This window comes from Harmonia axyridis, chromosome 4 (genome assembly GCF_914767665.1).
Source record: "Harmonia axyridis chromosome 4, icHarAxyr1.1, whole genome shotgun sequence".
NCBI lineage: Eukaryota > Metazoa > Arthropoda > Insecta > Coleoptera > Coccinellidae > Harmonia > Harmonia axyridis.
In genome coordinates, this window is record NC_059504.1 from 18,385,558 (window position 1) to 18,398,958 (window position 13,401).

General features: G+C 37.0%; 2 protein-coding genes across 5 annotated transcripts in view; both read left to right on the forward strand.

Annotated features, from left to right (window-relative positions):
• Positions 1–7,082, forward strand: part of LOC123678584 (zinc finger protein ush) — a 214,951-nt gene extending 207,869 nt beyond the window's left edge. For all 4 annotated transcript variants that reach the window (XM_045615708.1, XM_045615706.1, XM_045615710.1 and 1 more), the window contains 2 exons: positions 3,346–5,486; positions 5,750–7,082. In XM_045615708.1, the coding sequence (XP_045471664.1) occupies positions 3,346–5,486; positions 5,750–6,358 (2,750 nt within the window). In that variant the 3' untranslated portion in view covers positions 6,359–7,082. The remainder of the gene's footprint in view (positions 1–3,345; positions 5,487–5,749) is intronic.
• A 3,360-nt stretch (positions 7,083–10,442) lies between these two features.
• Positions 10,443–13,116, forward strand: LOC123678587. The gene is made up of 4 exons (XM_045615713.1): positions 10,443–10,832; positions 11,006–11,233; positions 12,325–12,488; positions 12,814–13,116. The coding sequence occupies exons 1-4, from the start codon at positions 10,569–10,571 to the stop codon at positions 13,070–13,072; spliced, it is 915 nt and encodes a 304-aa protein (XP_045471669.1). The 5' UTR covers positions 10,443–10,568; the 3' UTR covers positions 13,073–13,116.
• Positions 13,117–13,401: the final 285 nt, after the last annotated feature.

The following is a 13,401-nucleotide window of genomic DNA, read 5'->3' on the forward strand; positions in this document are numbered from 1 at the left end:
CAACAAAAAACTGAATATTAACAATATGAGGTTTATATTGTGTAACCTCGCAGTCCTAGACATTTTTGATGCAGAAAACTAACATTTTCCAAGTAAAAATCACTAAGGAATATTCCATCAATTTCAATAAAAATTCAATAAATTCAAAAACTCGCCACTTTGTGATTCGTTTTTGAATTTTGAACTCGTGGAAAAGGGAAATATTAAATGCCTTCTGCACTTGTATTATAAATAACTATTCTCCTTCTTTACCGAATGTTATAGCCTTTTTTTTTGGTTTTTTTTTTCAAATTTTTTTTTATAAATACTCTGTATCTTTTGAAGAACTTCCAGTTCAATTTCAGATAATTTTCGAAACTTCCAGTTCAATTTCAGATGATTTTCGAAACTTCCATAGATTTCAAACCTCAATCAACAAGTTGATCGGCCAATCAGAATTTTATGAAAGAAGAAAGTAATGATATGTTTTCAATTATAACGTAAAAAAGAATTATTCCTCTACAGAAAGATCATGGGTATCTTTTGCAGCATTTTTTCATCTGATAGTCCTTTGAAGTTCTCCTACATTGTTGTCTTCCCTATTTCCGTATTCACTAGCTAACACTACTTATCATAATCAACAGTACCAAATTCAGAAGAACAATGTAAATTATAAATTCTGATATCTTTTAACTGTGCGTAACAAGACGTCCTGAGCATCTCAAATGAATTCCCACATGTTCGAAAGAGAAAGCGTTTTCTTTTAAATAACCAATTACCTTTCTTGTTCAAGATCTGAATACAAATAACATCTTTTTATTATATGTATACTTCCTGCCTGTAGTTTGTTGTTTAAAATCCATTCGAATGAATGTCTTATGAGTTTATTAGTTTGTTGAATATGCAAAATTGATCCACCAGAGGATCAAAAAAAAATCGATACATCTCTCAGAAATCACTCGTCAAATTTTTGCTGAAATTTTGTTTTAACATTTGGTATCGCAAAAGTATTTGTATAAAAATTCAGAATCGTAAGTCTTTCATCCGAAAAGAAAAGAAAATGCCAAGTTCTGTGCCCAGGTATGGTATAAATAGTTCACATTTTTCGATGAATGAATGGAACGTCACTTTGACATGTAACCTCGTAATTAGCAAACATAGATATTTATAGAAACATATTTAAATCAGATGTGTATACTTTATTACGCTAGTCCTTTAGCTTATCTATTCACATGTCTATTTAAATTAAATAAATTTCATTAGGTTGGTTGCCCTGGCATTTCACCATTTCAAAGATATAAGTTCAGTTGAATTTAAGATGTCTAAAACACTGGTGTGCTCACCTACTCTTGAAAAAACTCAAGATGAAATTGGCGACTTTTGAGGGGACGAACCTTCATGGATTTTAAAGGTATTGGTCCCTTTTCACTTGACTTCCGCATCATTTCTTATGGCGGCGTTCACATCGTCTTTCTGTCAATGACGTTTTGAGGTTAAATCGACAATGAACTACTTTTGACAGATCCAAATGTCAAAATGACGACGTGCGTACTTAAGTCTTAGTAATATAAATGAAAAAAGTCTAGTGTAATTCGGAGTTTTAAAACGAGCGAAAAAGTTTCTGACACGGTGTTACCATTTTTTTTTATAATATTGACATCGTGGCTCTTCAAGTCCCTAGAACAAAATGTTTCTAGATCCACATAAACATCCGCTAAAGTTCTCATTGTGCGCCTGTCCTCAGGTGGTTGAAAGTAGTTTATAATGATTATTGATCACCCTGCTATTGTTGATTGGTCCATATCTCCTTCCAGATGTGATGTACGGAGCTCGGATAACTGGCGGTTGTCTGTACGTCTGTCCGTGTCCGCGTGGGTTGCTCGCTGATGGACTGCTTCATTAGAAGAGGGCTGAGACATGCGCGACTCGTGTACTGCTTGCTCTCTTATCATTCGTGCATTTGTACCAACCTGTTTTTCAGTTCGGAATCGGAATCAGGTTGGCTACTCTGTTTAGGCGCACTCCCAAACTGGAATCGCATAGTCTTTCTCAAATCTATCAACAATTGAAGTGAAATTCATCAGAAGAAATTTGTGATAAATTAGAAAAATATTATGCTATTACTGTTTCAACAACAACAAATAAAAGAGTTTATTATGTTCGTTAAGTAACTTTTGGGAATCTATTATCGAATCGAACTTAAATCTGTCAAAAGCTGATTCATTCAATTTTGGGGATTCACGGCTTGCCTTAATATTCAAGCTAACTTGACTAATATTCAAGTAGCTTGAGCTAAACTTGAAATCAATTCAAGTTCAAGTCAAGTACTCAATAAAAAATTACTTGTCTTGACATTGAAAAACTACTAATTGACTCGAACTTGAGTTGATTTCAAATCAAACTCAAGCTACTTGAGCTTGAGCCAAGTAGCTGGAATATCAAGCCAAGCTATGAATCCCTATGATTACACTTGAATATACACTCTCAACGTCATTATAAGTTTTTCAAATATCATCCTAAGGCACTAGTAAGCGTATAATTATTTTCGATAAATTGAGTGTTGCTGTTTCAAAGCTATTAAATTTTGTTCCTACACCTAGATCTGCACAACTAACTAATTCTTATTTGTGTGCTAATCAGTAAGAGTGAAATATATCATACAAGAAAGCTCTTAATGATCTAACTGAATGAGTTTATTCCAATAAATGAATGAGTTCATTTCAACTCCTTTGAAAATTTTTCTGAAAAGGTCTAATAGGACTATTCTCAGCTCAAAATTCTAAATATACAAATAGTAGTAGAACGAGCGCTCAAAAATCTATTTGATCGCGCTTATTTCATTTTTTATTTTCCTTACAATGGGGATTTTTTTTTCAGTTGACAAAAGTCCCCGAGGAAAATAAAAGGGCGCGTGCATAATCGAAGTTAAGGCCACTCAACGTCCCCATCTACTCCCAATCATCTATAACTCACTCTGTCGACCACTATTTTATTACTTATCACCTACCACTATCGAATGCTTGCCTCAGATTGTATCTGCTGCCATGTTTCCTAGTACACACTGTGACGACCAAAGCAAAAAGAAGTGAGAGGTTCTTTACTCATTAAATCCAGATTGCCTATCGTGCTTTCCGCGGAACTAATTATAATTATAGTGTTTATCACTTTATCTCCGCTTAAATGATTTTCAATTCATCAACTTGCCCATCAGATTAGTTTCTGCGAAATGAACCACGGCTGTTGGTGATTCTTCTTACCTACTTGATTATTTTACGAGACACCTACGTCCAATTAAAAAACATGTCGCAGTATTCCACTCGATATCCTCCTCTTTTTCAATTATTCATTAGTTTTTTCTTGTTGCAGGTGAAGAGCAGGACTGGACAAGCAATACCAATAATGCTGACACTCCAGAGACTACATCGCCCTCTTCTCCAATTCCCAAGCTAAAATCTCCAGAAGCTCAAGAAGAAGAAATTACCAAGTCGAAGGTCGAAAAAAGCGATGGGGAAGATTCCAACCAACCACGAATAAGGCTCAAGGCCAACCTGGCTACGGATCCTGCCCTCCATCCTCAACTATTATCGTTAACAAATTCAAAACCTGAACTGGAAATTACGCCCTCACCAAGCGAATATCTCAACAAGCTACCACCAGCAGTTCAGTCAGCTTTAGCTCGAGGTTTCTTTTTACCCACAGCGTTACAACCTCCAGAAGCACCGGTAAGGCCAGACTCTGCAGATGCAGCACGGCCTCCTGCTTTGCAAGTGTTCATCTGTCCACCATGTGGCATTAGATTCTCCAATTTGAGCACCTTAGAAGCCCACCAAACGTTTTACTGTTCACACAGACAGAACAAAACAGAGGACGAGGCAAAAACTAACAGTGGGGCAGAGCCTAGTGGTAGTCAGTCTGATCAAGATGGATTGGAACCGTCGTCAAAAAGTATAAGAACAGGCAAGCAGTACACTTGCTCGCATTGCTCGTACAGTGCTGATAAGAAGGTGAGCCTGAACCGCCATATGAGAATGCACACTGTATCTCCTAGTCCAACCAATGTGAATGTAAATAATCAAGATTCCGAGAATGATCGGTACTGCGCTGAGTGTGATATAAAGTTCAGCAACCAAAAGAACTATCGGGCTCATAAAATGCATTATTGCAATTCGAGGCATATGAATAAACCTGCTACTGTATCTTCTAAGCCAGCATCCAACACGTCAAGTTCTTCGCCTGCTTCTCCTGTAGATACTGCAACTAGTAGAAATCCAGCTTCGCCCAATGGTTTTCCCCCACAACAGCCATTCTTGGCCTTACCAACAAATCCAATAATCATCGTGCCATACTCGCTGTTCAAGAGTGCTAGTCTCCTTCCTGGTTTCTTACCACAGTCTGTTGGGATACCAAATGCAGATACCCCATGTTTTTTGTTACCGAACGGTCAGCTCCAACCAATGACCCCTTCGGTAACCACGAATCCTGCAGAGGTTCTGAAAACAATCAATAAAGTAAAGGATGCAGCGATCACGAAAGAAAACTCTTCAGCACCTTTAGATCTTAGCCTGAAGAAATCTACAGATAAGAACGATATGAGTAATGAAAACGAGAAAGAAAACTTAAAACATTTTTCTCCATCCCCGGAAAAAATTGAATGTGTTCCCTCCATTCCAAATTCTCCTCCATCTACCCCAAGATCACACTGTGGGGCTTCGCCATCTCTAAGTGTATCCCCAAAGAGAAAACATGAAAATGAAACGTCTAGGAGTAGCAGTCCAAGAATGCCTAGATCTACCTCCAAACCAAGTGTACCGCTAGAAAAACCACATCCTAGTCCAGATACAAACATTCCGTTCGATATCACTGCTTCAATCCACCCTTTCTTACTGCACCCTGGATCTTTGGCCCTTTTTTCCCCAGAAGTCCAAATGAGGTTAGCTGCAGAAATACCACCTGTTCCACCTGTTGTAACGCCTCAGGTTTTGGTGAAACAAGGTGTTTCCAAATGCAAAGAGTGCAACATCGTATTCTGCAAACATGAAAACTACCTGATCCATAAGAAGCACTACTGTTCTGCTAGAACGCAAGAAGATGAAGCCTCAAAAACTTCTGGCAGTCCTCCTGTAAGTCCAAGAAGTAACGACACTGCTAGCCCAGCAACACAGTACCAACAACTTATCTGTGTTGCTTGCGGAATCAAATTTACTTCTTTGGACAACCTGAATGCACACCAAGCCTACTACTGTTTGAAAAGGACGGACGTTGACGTTCGAAGATGCAACAAATGCAGGGGGATAATGGAACCAGGTCATCACTGTCCTGTTCCAGGATGGAAATGTCCATGTTGTGATGTTGTGAGTCCTACTTCTAATGCAGCACAGAGGCATATGGAGACTCATACTGGTGTGAAGGCGTATAGATGTGCTATTTGCAGATACAAAGGAAACACCTTGAGAGGGATGAGAACCCACATAAGGATGCATTTCGAGAAGAGGTCTCCTGATCTACAGGTAATTATCATTTTTTTTCAATATAGGTACACAATGATAAAGGTCTTGGAGTTCAATCAGTTTTGTTGATTAATTATTCAAAATATAGCTTCTCCAAGAATTCTGATGTTGTTTGAAATCATTGAATATTGTTATAGTTCTCAGAAATTTGTAAAGCTACCTCTGATTCATTAAGTAACCTAAATATGAACCCCAAAAAGCGTTATTTGCAAAGATTATTAGACCACTACTAAATGGAGTTTTCAAATTTTTTTTCTTTTCAGGAGGAAAAATATATCACATACATATTGGAAGATGATGGTGCGCAACCTGTAGAAGTGAATGTCAGCACTGGATCAGTATTTCAAAATGTAGTTGATGAAAGAGAAATATCGCCATCTTCAGAATCTCGCTCAGAAAGCTCTCCACATCAGTGCAATCAATGCACTTATACCTCCCCCTACAAGGCTAACCTTATTCGACATTTGAAGATGGTGCACAATAATCCACCACCTCAAACTTTCGAATCTGTGAACGGCTCGTCTAAATCCATGCCAAAATTGGACGAAGAAGAAGAAATTAAGGTGAAGAAAGAGGCCATAGAGCCCGAAGTCATCATAGCTTCTATCGATGAGCCAATCAAACGGGAAATCATAGAGCCTGGAAGTGAAGAGCATAGAGTGAAAGCGGAACCTGAAGATGAACTCTTACAAGAAGGCGTAAAATCAGGACCGAAGTACTGCAAATCGTGCGATATTTCTTTCACTTACTACTCGACTTTCATAGCACATAAAAAGTTCTACTGTTCGAGTCATGCAGGTGAAATGACGGCATCATCTACGAACAACAACAATAACACTCCTAGCCGAACCACAGAAACTTCGGTACAGTGAGAAATGTGAGGTTATGATATCGAACTTGAATTTCTACAGAGTCGAAGGCCAGTTAAGTGTTGACAGTAAAGAAATTCTGTGGATCTGATTGTAGATTATTATTCTGTAGAAACTGAAAAAAGGAGTTAGATAATCTCGTGAATTTCTCTCGAATTTTACTTAAGATCTACAGGAAGAGTTAGACTGTTCAATCTCCAACCAAGTATACCAATATCTTAATATGTTGTATAGTTAAAATAATGTACTTATTGGATATGTATGTAAAATGTTTATTAATTAATTATCATTCATTTGTAAAAATGTATGTTTAGCTTTGTTTTGTACAAAATGTTTATAATTTTAAGTGTTAATTATTCAAGAATATTTGCCAAAGCCTTTTGTGTATATTTTTCGTGGTAAGAAAAATATTACTATAAGCAATTATTATTATTATACCTTCATATCAGTTATGATAAGTTTTCGAATACAATTTAACCTGTGAGTGCGATAATTTGTTAAAGGAATAAGTAAAGCATGATTAATGATAAATCATTCCCAGTGTTCTAGATGAGCATAATACAATAGTTTGTGGCTATCGATCATTATTGCACTTATAGGCTCAAATTAAATAATAGCTGAATGTTTCAAAAACTTAATGTTATTCTAATCAAGACTGTGTATTCAACATCGACCCAAGGTTAAAAACACGGTCAATCTACCCTTGACAATAAATTATTTATTTGTACATTGTGTTTTTTCATTTCCCTCATTTATAAGTCAAATTCTGGCCACTGGAATTTTGGTTTAATTTCAATATTAAATCTATTATAGATTTGTTGAATTGAATACATTTCCTAAGTAGTGAGAATTTTAAAAGCCATTCGTGGAAATATGGTACAACAAACATAATTAATTTTAGCTTGAGAACTATCCATAATTTTATTTGAATTCAATTGAAAAAATTGGTTTAAATTCGACTTCATATACTTTTCGAAAATTATACCATATAAATTTTTTCAACTGACGATATATTCGAACCAAAAAATAACAGATGGGCAATCTGCATTCAAATTTATCTATTTCGGGTGAAATCCATCTTTTTTTGGAAATTTATATTTTTTAATCGAAACTGTGTTCTTGTCATGAAATCCACACCCCCGAAAATTATATTATTCTTGAACATCTTGCATCTTGACATTACTTCGATCTCTTGCAGATAACCGAAAAAATTCTAAACAAATTAATACCTTCTAGGTAGGTGCGGCTAGGTTGCAGAATGCTTGAGCCTTCCTCTCAACATTTAGCAACAAATTTCAAAATTTTCAATTTTAATCGAGATATTCAGACCTTACCCTGACATTTGGGTAAAATGATATCCAGCAATTGCCGTGAAAAAGCGCGCAAAATGCGTTTAAAAATATATAGATAAAAACTCATTCCATATTCCATGTGCCTTAATCAGCAACAAACAAAACTTTTTCCATTTTATGCAAGTTTATATTTTACTTTATCGTGCCGGTAGAAAATAGAACCACTATCGCTTAATATCGTAGTTCGCTCGTGCATTTTTTTCTAGATATAGGGTTAATTTACATAAGGCCATAATAAATAAACGAAGTTATCTAGGTGCACAGTGAATATATGCACGACTGGTTTAGATTACCTAGATCCGATAATAATGGCAAATATCACAGTCGTTTTGCTCACGACCATTTTTCAATGAAGGTACAGGGTACCGTCGAAAAAGAAACATGCTGATTCATTCTGTGTTTTTAACTACTACTATTAATTATCATAATCTTGCTGAAATATTGGATTCTCGAGCTGGTTAAGGTAAGGGAGAACATATGACTCCACTAATTCTTGACAGTAATGCAACGCTGTCATGTTACCGCGAATAAATACCAAAGGTGACCTACTTGCATATGCAATAGCACCCCATACCATAACGCCTACTGTCCAGTTTACATGACGCTCAACATCAAACTGAGGTTCACGTCTTTCTCCCCGACGTCGTCTAACCCCTCTTCGGCCATCATGTGCACCCAAAGAGAATCAAGATTCATCAGAAAAGACGACCTGATGCCATTCCACATTCCAATGTTGACGTTATCTGCACCACTGTTATCGTTGCCGGCGATGCTCAACCGTCAGAGGTAACACAAGATGGGGTCGACAATGCTGCAGTCCAAAAGACCTTATCCGGCGGTAAACCGTTTGGACAGTTACAGGATGGCCTTGTTGCCCTAACCACTCATCAGCCAAATATCGAGTTGTCGTAAATTAGTCTCTAATGGCCATAAGTCTTAGACATTACACATCGATCTTAAACTTCATTTGTGGCCCTTCGACGTCCGGTGCCTACTCTTCTTCGATTTTGGGCATTATCAAACCACGCTTGACAACATCTCTTAACAGTAGATGGATTTCTGTTAGTACGATTAGCGATTTCTCAAAATGAGAAACCCGCCTCCTGTAGATCAATAATTCGACCTCTTTCAAATTCCCTTAGCTGGCGATAAATTCCGTCTATACGTGCTCTAGGAACAACAACTAAACATCGACTTTGGATCTCCTAGAACAGCTGGTTTGTTGTAAAATTTAAAAAACTTGCAAAAAACGACTACAATATTTAAGTAACATTGTTTACATGAAAAAACCTTCCTGATATTTTTCTCCAAATTAATAATTTACTCCTTGCTTATTATCTATGTTTTATCAAAAAAAATTAAACAGTTCCTTCTGGGTGTTGGAGTTTCTTTCTCAGTTAGTATAGATTAATCACAGCAATTGAGCAATGGCGATTTAACACAGACTTGATTCATTAATTCACCATAGAGTGTGTTTATCTGTTTCTTTATAAAACGAAGGCAAGAACTCAGGTGATATACCTGTTGAATACGGGGTGCCGCAGGGTTCCGCGTTTGCGTCCATTTCGTAACTCTTTTCTTAAAACACGGGAAAGATTGAGAGATTAACTATATTTTCTCGTTTTAGGTAGTTTCTTTGGTGCAACTATTGAACGATGCACATATTTGTAATGGATGGACTTCAAATCGTTATGCAAGATCATGCTCACTCATTCTCGTCTCAATCTTAGTACTCCCTCATCTCGTCTTTCTAAATGTCCATGGCTCCTGATCAAGACCTCAATCATTCTACAGATGTTTCTATTATATCTCAACAGTACCCGAGGCTCCGATTCTTTTTCGTTATGCTACCAGTTCCTTTTAGATTTTCAATTCATTTCTGAATCTTCTTCTTTTAGTGCCTCTTCTAGTGAAATTTGGCGATAACTAACTAACGCTTGGACAGTCACTTATATTCTTAAACCATGACGGTTATCTGTTATCTCATCCCTATGATCCTCGTTTTTCCTCTATTTTGCTCTTTATTATATAACTGCAGTAATTCATACTTTGGTGAGTATTTCTCGAGCCAAGTTACGAGATACGCCCTCTTCCAGGGGTTTGGTGTTTCGTCCCGAGATCGCTGGTGGACTGATCAGTTGGCCTATCCAGCGATTTCTTCCCAAGACACACCCACTCACACCATCGTAACGAGCACAAATTCTTAATTCTTAATGAACCCAGCGATGCCTTACTAGAGAGTGACGCAAAGCTAGCAACACCACCTCTCGGGCATGCAGAGCCACAACAATACTGATCACCCCTCAATGCGTGGCCGAAGCAAGCCGTTTTAACCTTTTAATAATAGCTTTCTATGTGCTCTAACATTTTCTAGCACCCTCTCATTCGACACTTTATAAGTCAAAGGAATCTTGAGCATTCTGCGAAAAAACCATATTTCAAATGTTTCGATTTGCCTCAGAGTTGACAACTCTGTCCAGGCTTCCATCCCATATAGCATATATATAGAATTCAATCATTCGATGACGTATTTTCATGTCCAAGTATGCGTCACTTAAAAATCTCTCCATTTTTTCAAATGGTGATCTAGTACCTTATATTCTATTATTGATCTTATTTCGATGTCTGGGTCTAGAGTGTCAGTTATCCAGCATCCCAAGTACTGAGTGTTGCACTTTATCGTAGTCTATGAAGCTCAAACAATAGTAATAGAATTGTATCAGAAACGCAGGTACCCATCAAATTTGACAGTTATTGACACTTTTTGTCACCAATTTGAAAACAGTTTGTGATAATTTTACTTTATTTTCTCGATTTGTTTCGATTAATTCCTCACAACTCATCTAAATCCAATACCATCAATGGATTTTCAAGATGACCTGACTTTGAACGTTTTTACTGGACCAACTACGTACTTGAATGATTACAGGAGGTACCATGGGGTTCATAGAATCGTTCCTGATTACTCAAGGGCAAAGTTTGAAGATCCCATTCGAAAACCACCCCCTTCTAGTATGATTGATCTTGAAACCTACATACCCCTTCGCAAAAAAATACCAATGGATTTGATGATACATCCCAATGAAGTCACCAGGTCCAATCCCCATAGAGAATTTGGTGACACGGTAAGATTATGATATAATGATCAAAAATCCTTCTTTTTCTGAAACTGAATAAAAGGAAGTTGTAATTATTCAAAAAAAAACTAAATCTTGTCTTGACATAGGTAACTTTAAACCATTTTCATACACTCCTGCAGTAGCTACCTCCCTAATCAGTTCTATTGAGTTCATCTCAGGTTTTACCAGAAGACGAGAGGAAGGCTGAAATTATAAAGACTCGACCAAGAGTTTCCTGTTCACCACAAGTGAGCATGGACGATATATCTGATCCAGGGATGAAGAAACTGCTGATGGACTATTCATACACAACAGACTTCAGAAAGGCTGAACAGGAACTACTCACCATGGTCAATATCGAGTTCAGGCCTGTACCTAACACTGTTGTCGAACATGACAGATTTTTGGTGAGTATTTTCTCAAGAAACTAATTCAATAATAATGATTTTCAAAATAACCTAACTTAACCTCATATGTGATGAATAACATATCGTTTTCAATAGAGTGGTTAATTGATCAGAAGTGCATCAAGGTTTTAGTCGAAGTATTATGTGTTGGAAAAAGAAGTCCATTATTTTTCCAATAGATGGCTTTAGTTATTTGTATCTCGCGTTGTAAAAGTCCGATCGGGTTCCATTAGACAGCGTTAGAAAGATGAGATTTCGTACTGCACCACGCACTGAAAGGCTGATTGTCGAAAATGCCGATAAAATCATCATCGAGCCCGACGGTCATGTAAGCACAGTTCCGATTGCGTAAGAGCTGAGAATCACTGCTGAACCGCAATAAAATCGACCTATTTTTGAAGCGGTTGGTGACTAGTGATGAAAAGTGAATCACTTACGACAACGTCAAGCAAAAACGGTCGTTGTCGAAAAGCGGTGAGCCGGCGCAAACGGTGGCCAAGCTAGTATTGACGGCCAGGAAGGTTTTGTTGTGTGTTTGGTGCTATTGGCAGGAAATTATATATATACTATGAGCTCCCCTACGGCACAACTGTTAACTCAGAACTATACTATCAACAATTGGACCGTCTAAAGGAAGCAATCGCCCAAAAGCAGCCAGCTTTGGCCAATAGGAGAGGATTTGTGTTCCACGAGGACAACGCCAGGCCACACACATCGATAGTGACTCGCCAGAAGCTTCGGGGGCTTGGTTGGGAGGTTTTTATGCATCCACCTTATAGTCCGGACTTGGCTCCAAGTGATTACCATCTGTTCCTGCCCATGACGAACAATTTTGCTGGTGAAAAATTCGCTTCAACAGAGGCTTGTGAAAATCAACTGTCTCAATTTTTTGCAGACAGGGGCGAGGGCTTCTATGAGAGAGGCATATTGATATCACCTTCAAAATTGCAACAAATTATCGAACAAAACGGCACATATTTGACCTAAATCGGATAATTCTAATTATGGTAATTAAAGCCTTCTTTTTCTTACAAAAATAATGGATTCCTTTTTCACTACACCTTATATTATTGAAGCAATCTCTTTTCTAGGCAAAAACCAGGAAACACTACTTCTCTGTATATTACAAGCCTAAACCTTTAATTCTGATAGAAATGTCACCGGAACTCAACAAAAAAGGTATGAAGTGGACCAATGAACAACTTGTTGGAACTGCTAATGCAAATGAGCTCTTCTGGCAAAACAAAGACGTTAAGTAAGCCACAACATTCGAGAAATATTATTTTCTTATACCAATAACATGTGAAATTCACCAAAAACTTTCTCAAAACATTCTATTGTGGAAAATTTTCATTTTCCTTCAGTTTCTATCTTTAAAATAATCCTAACTCTTCAAGACCAGAATACCTACTTTAACAACTGGGTCCCGGTGTATTCATTTATACAATATGTAAGAATAGGTCCCTATCCCTACCTATCCTTTTAGAGAAGGTGCACTATAGCTAATTATCACATTTCAAAATGATTTTTGAAAAAGTAGAAGAGATAAAAAAAAGTTGAGAATCTTAAATTTTTTCCAGATGTGGAGCTTGCTATGATCCCCTGATGAATTTAGTGGAGACGAAGACCAAGGATAAAATAAGTCAGTTGATTGAAAAGGATTGGATAAGGATGCCTCACGATAAACAAACTGCAGGTTATGCAGGCTTCACACCTGATATAGCCGTTGGAATGGACATCGCGAAAAAAGACTTACCTTGTGCCCATCCACTTTTATCCACATCCCAAGTTGTGGCTAGGAGAAAGCTGAAAGACAGCGATATTCCCAAATTCAGCTAGAATGTGCTGCTATATATAATCCTGAATAAATTGCTCCTAGCGGATATGTGTCATTTTTTCAATTCCACTCATTAATTTATTTATTCATGCATTTTTTCCTTGATTTATTCACTCATTTATCCATTAATCTATTCATTGATTATGTATTCATTCATTTATACATAAATATATTTATTTATTCATTTATTCCTTCATTTGAAAATGGAACAGCATAATCTTCAACTTTTCGAATTCCTGAAATTAAATGAAATTTAAAATCCCCTATAAAAAAATATTTCCAATTTCATAATCGTTAGTAGTTGAGGTAAAAAAAAAAGGTAGAAAAAAAT

What these genes read in the sequence shown, in the direction of transcription:
- LOC123678587 (XM_045615713.1), top strand. Translation starts at nt 10,569, where the DNA reads ATGGATTTTCAAGATGACCTGACTTTGAACGTTTTTACTGGACCAACT. An exon ending in TCGAACATGACAGATTTTTG is followed by an intron (nt 11,234 to 12,324) that starts GTGAGTATTTTC and finishes TCTCTTTTCTAG; the next exon opens with GCAAAAACCAGGAAACACTA. An exon ending in TGGCAAAACAAAGACGTTAA is followed by an intron (nt 12,489 to 12,813) that starts GTAAGCCACAAC and finishes AATTTTTTCCAG; the next exon opens with ATGTGGAGCTTGCTATGATC.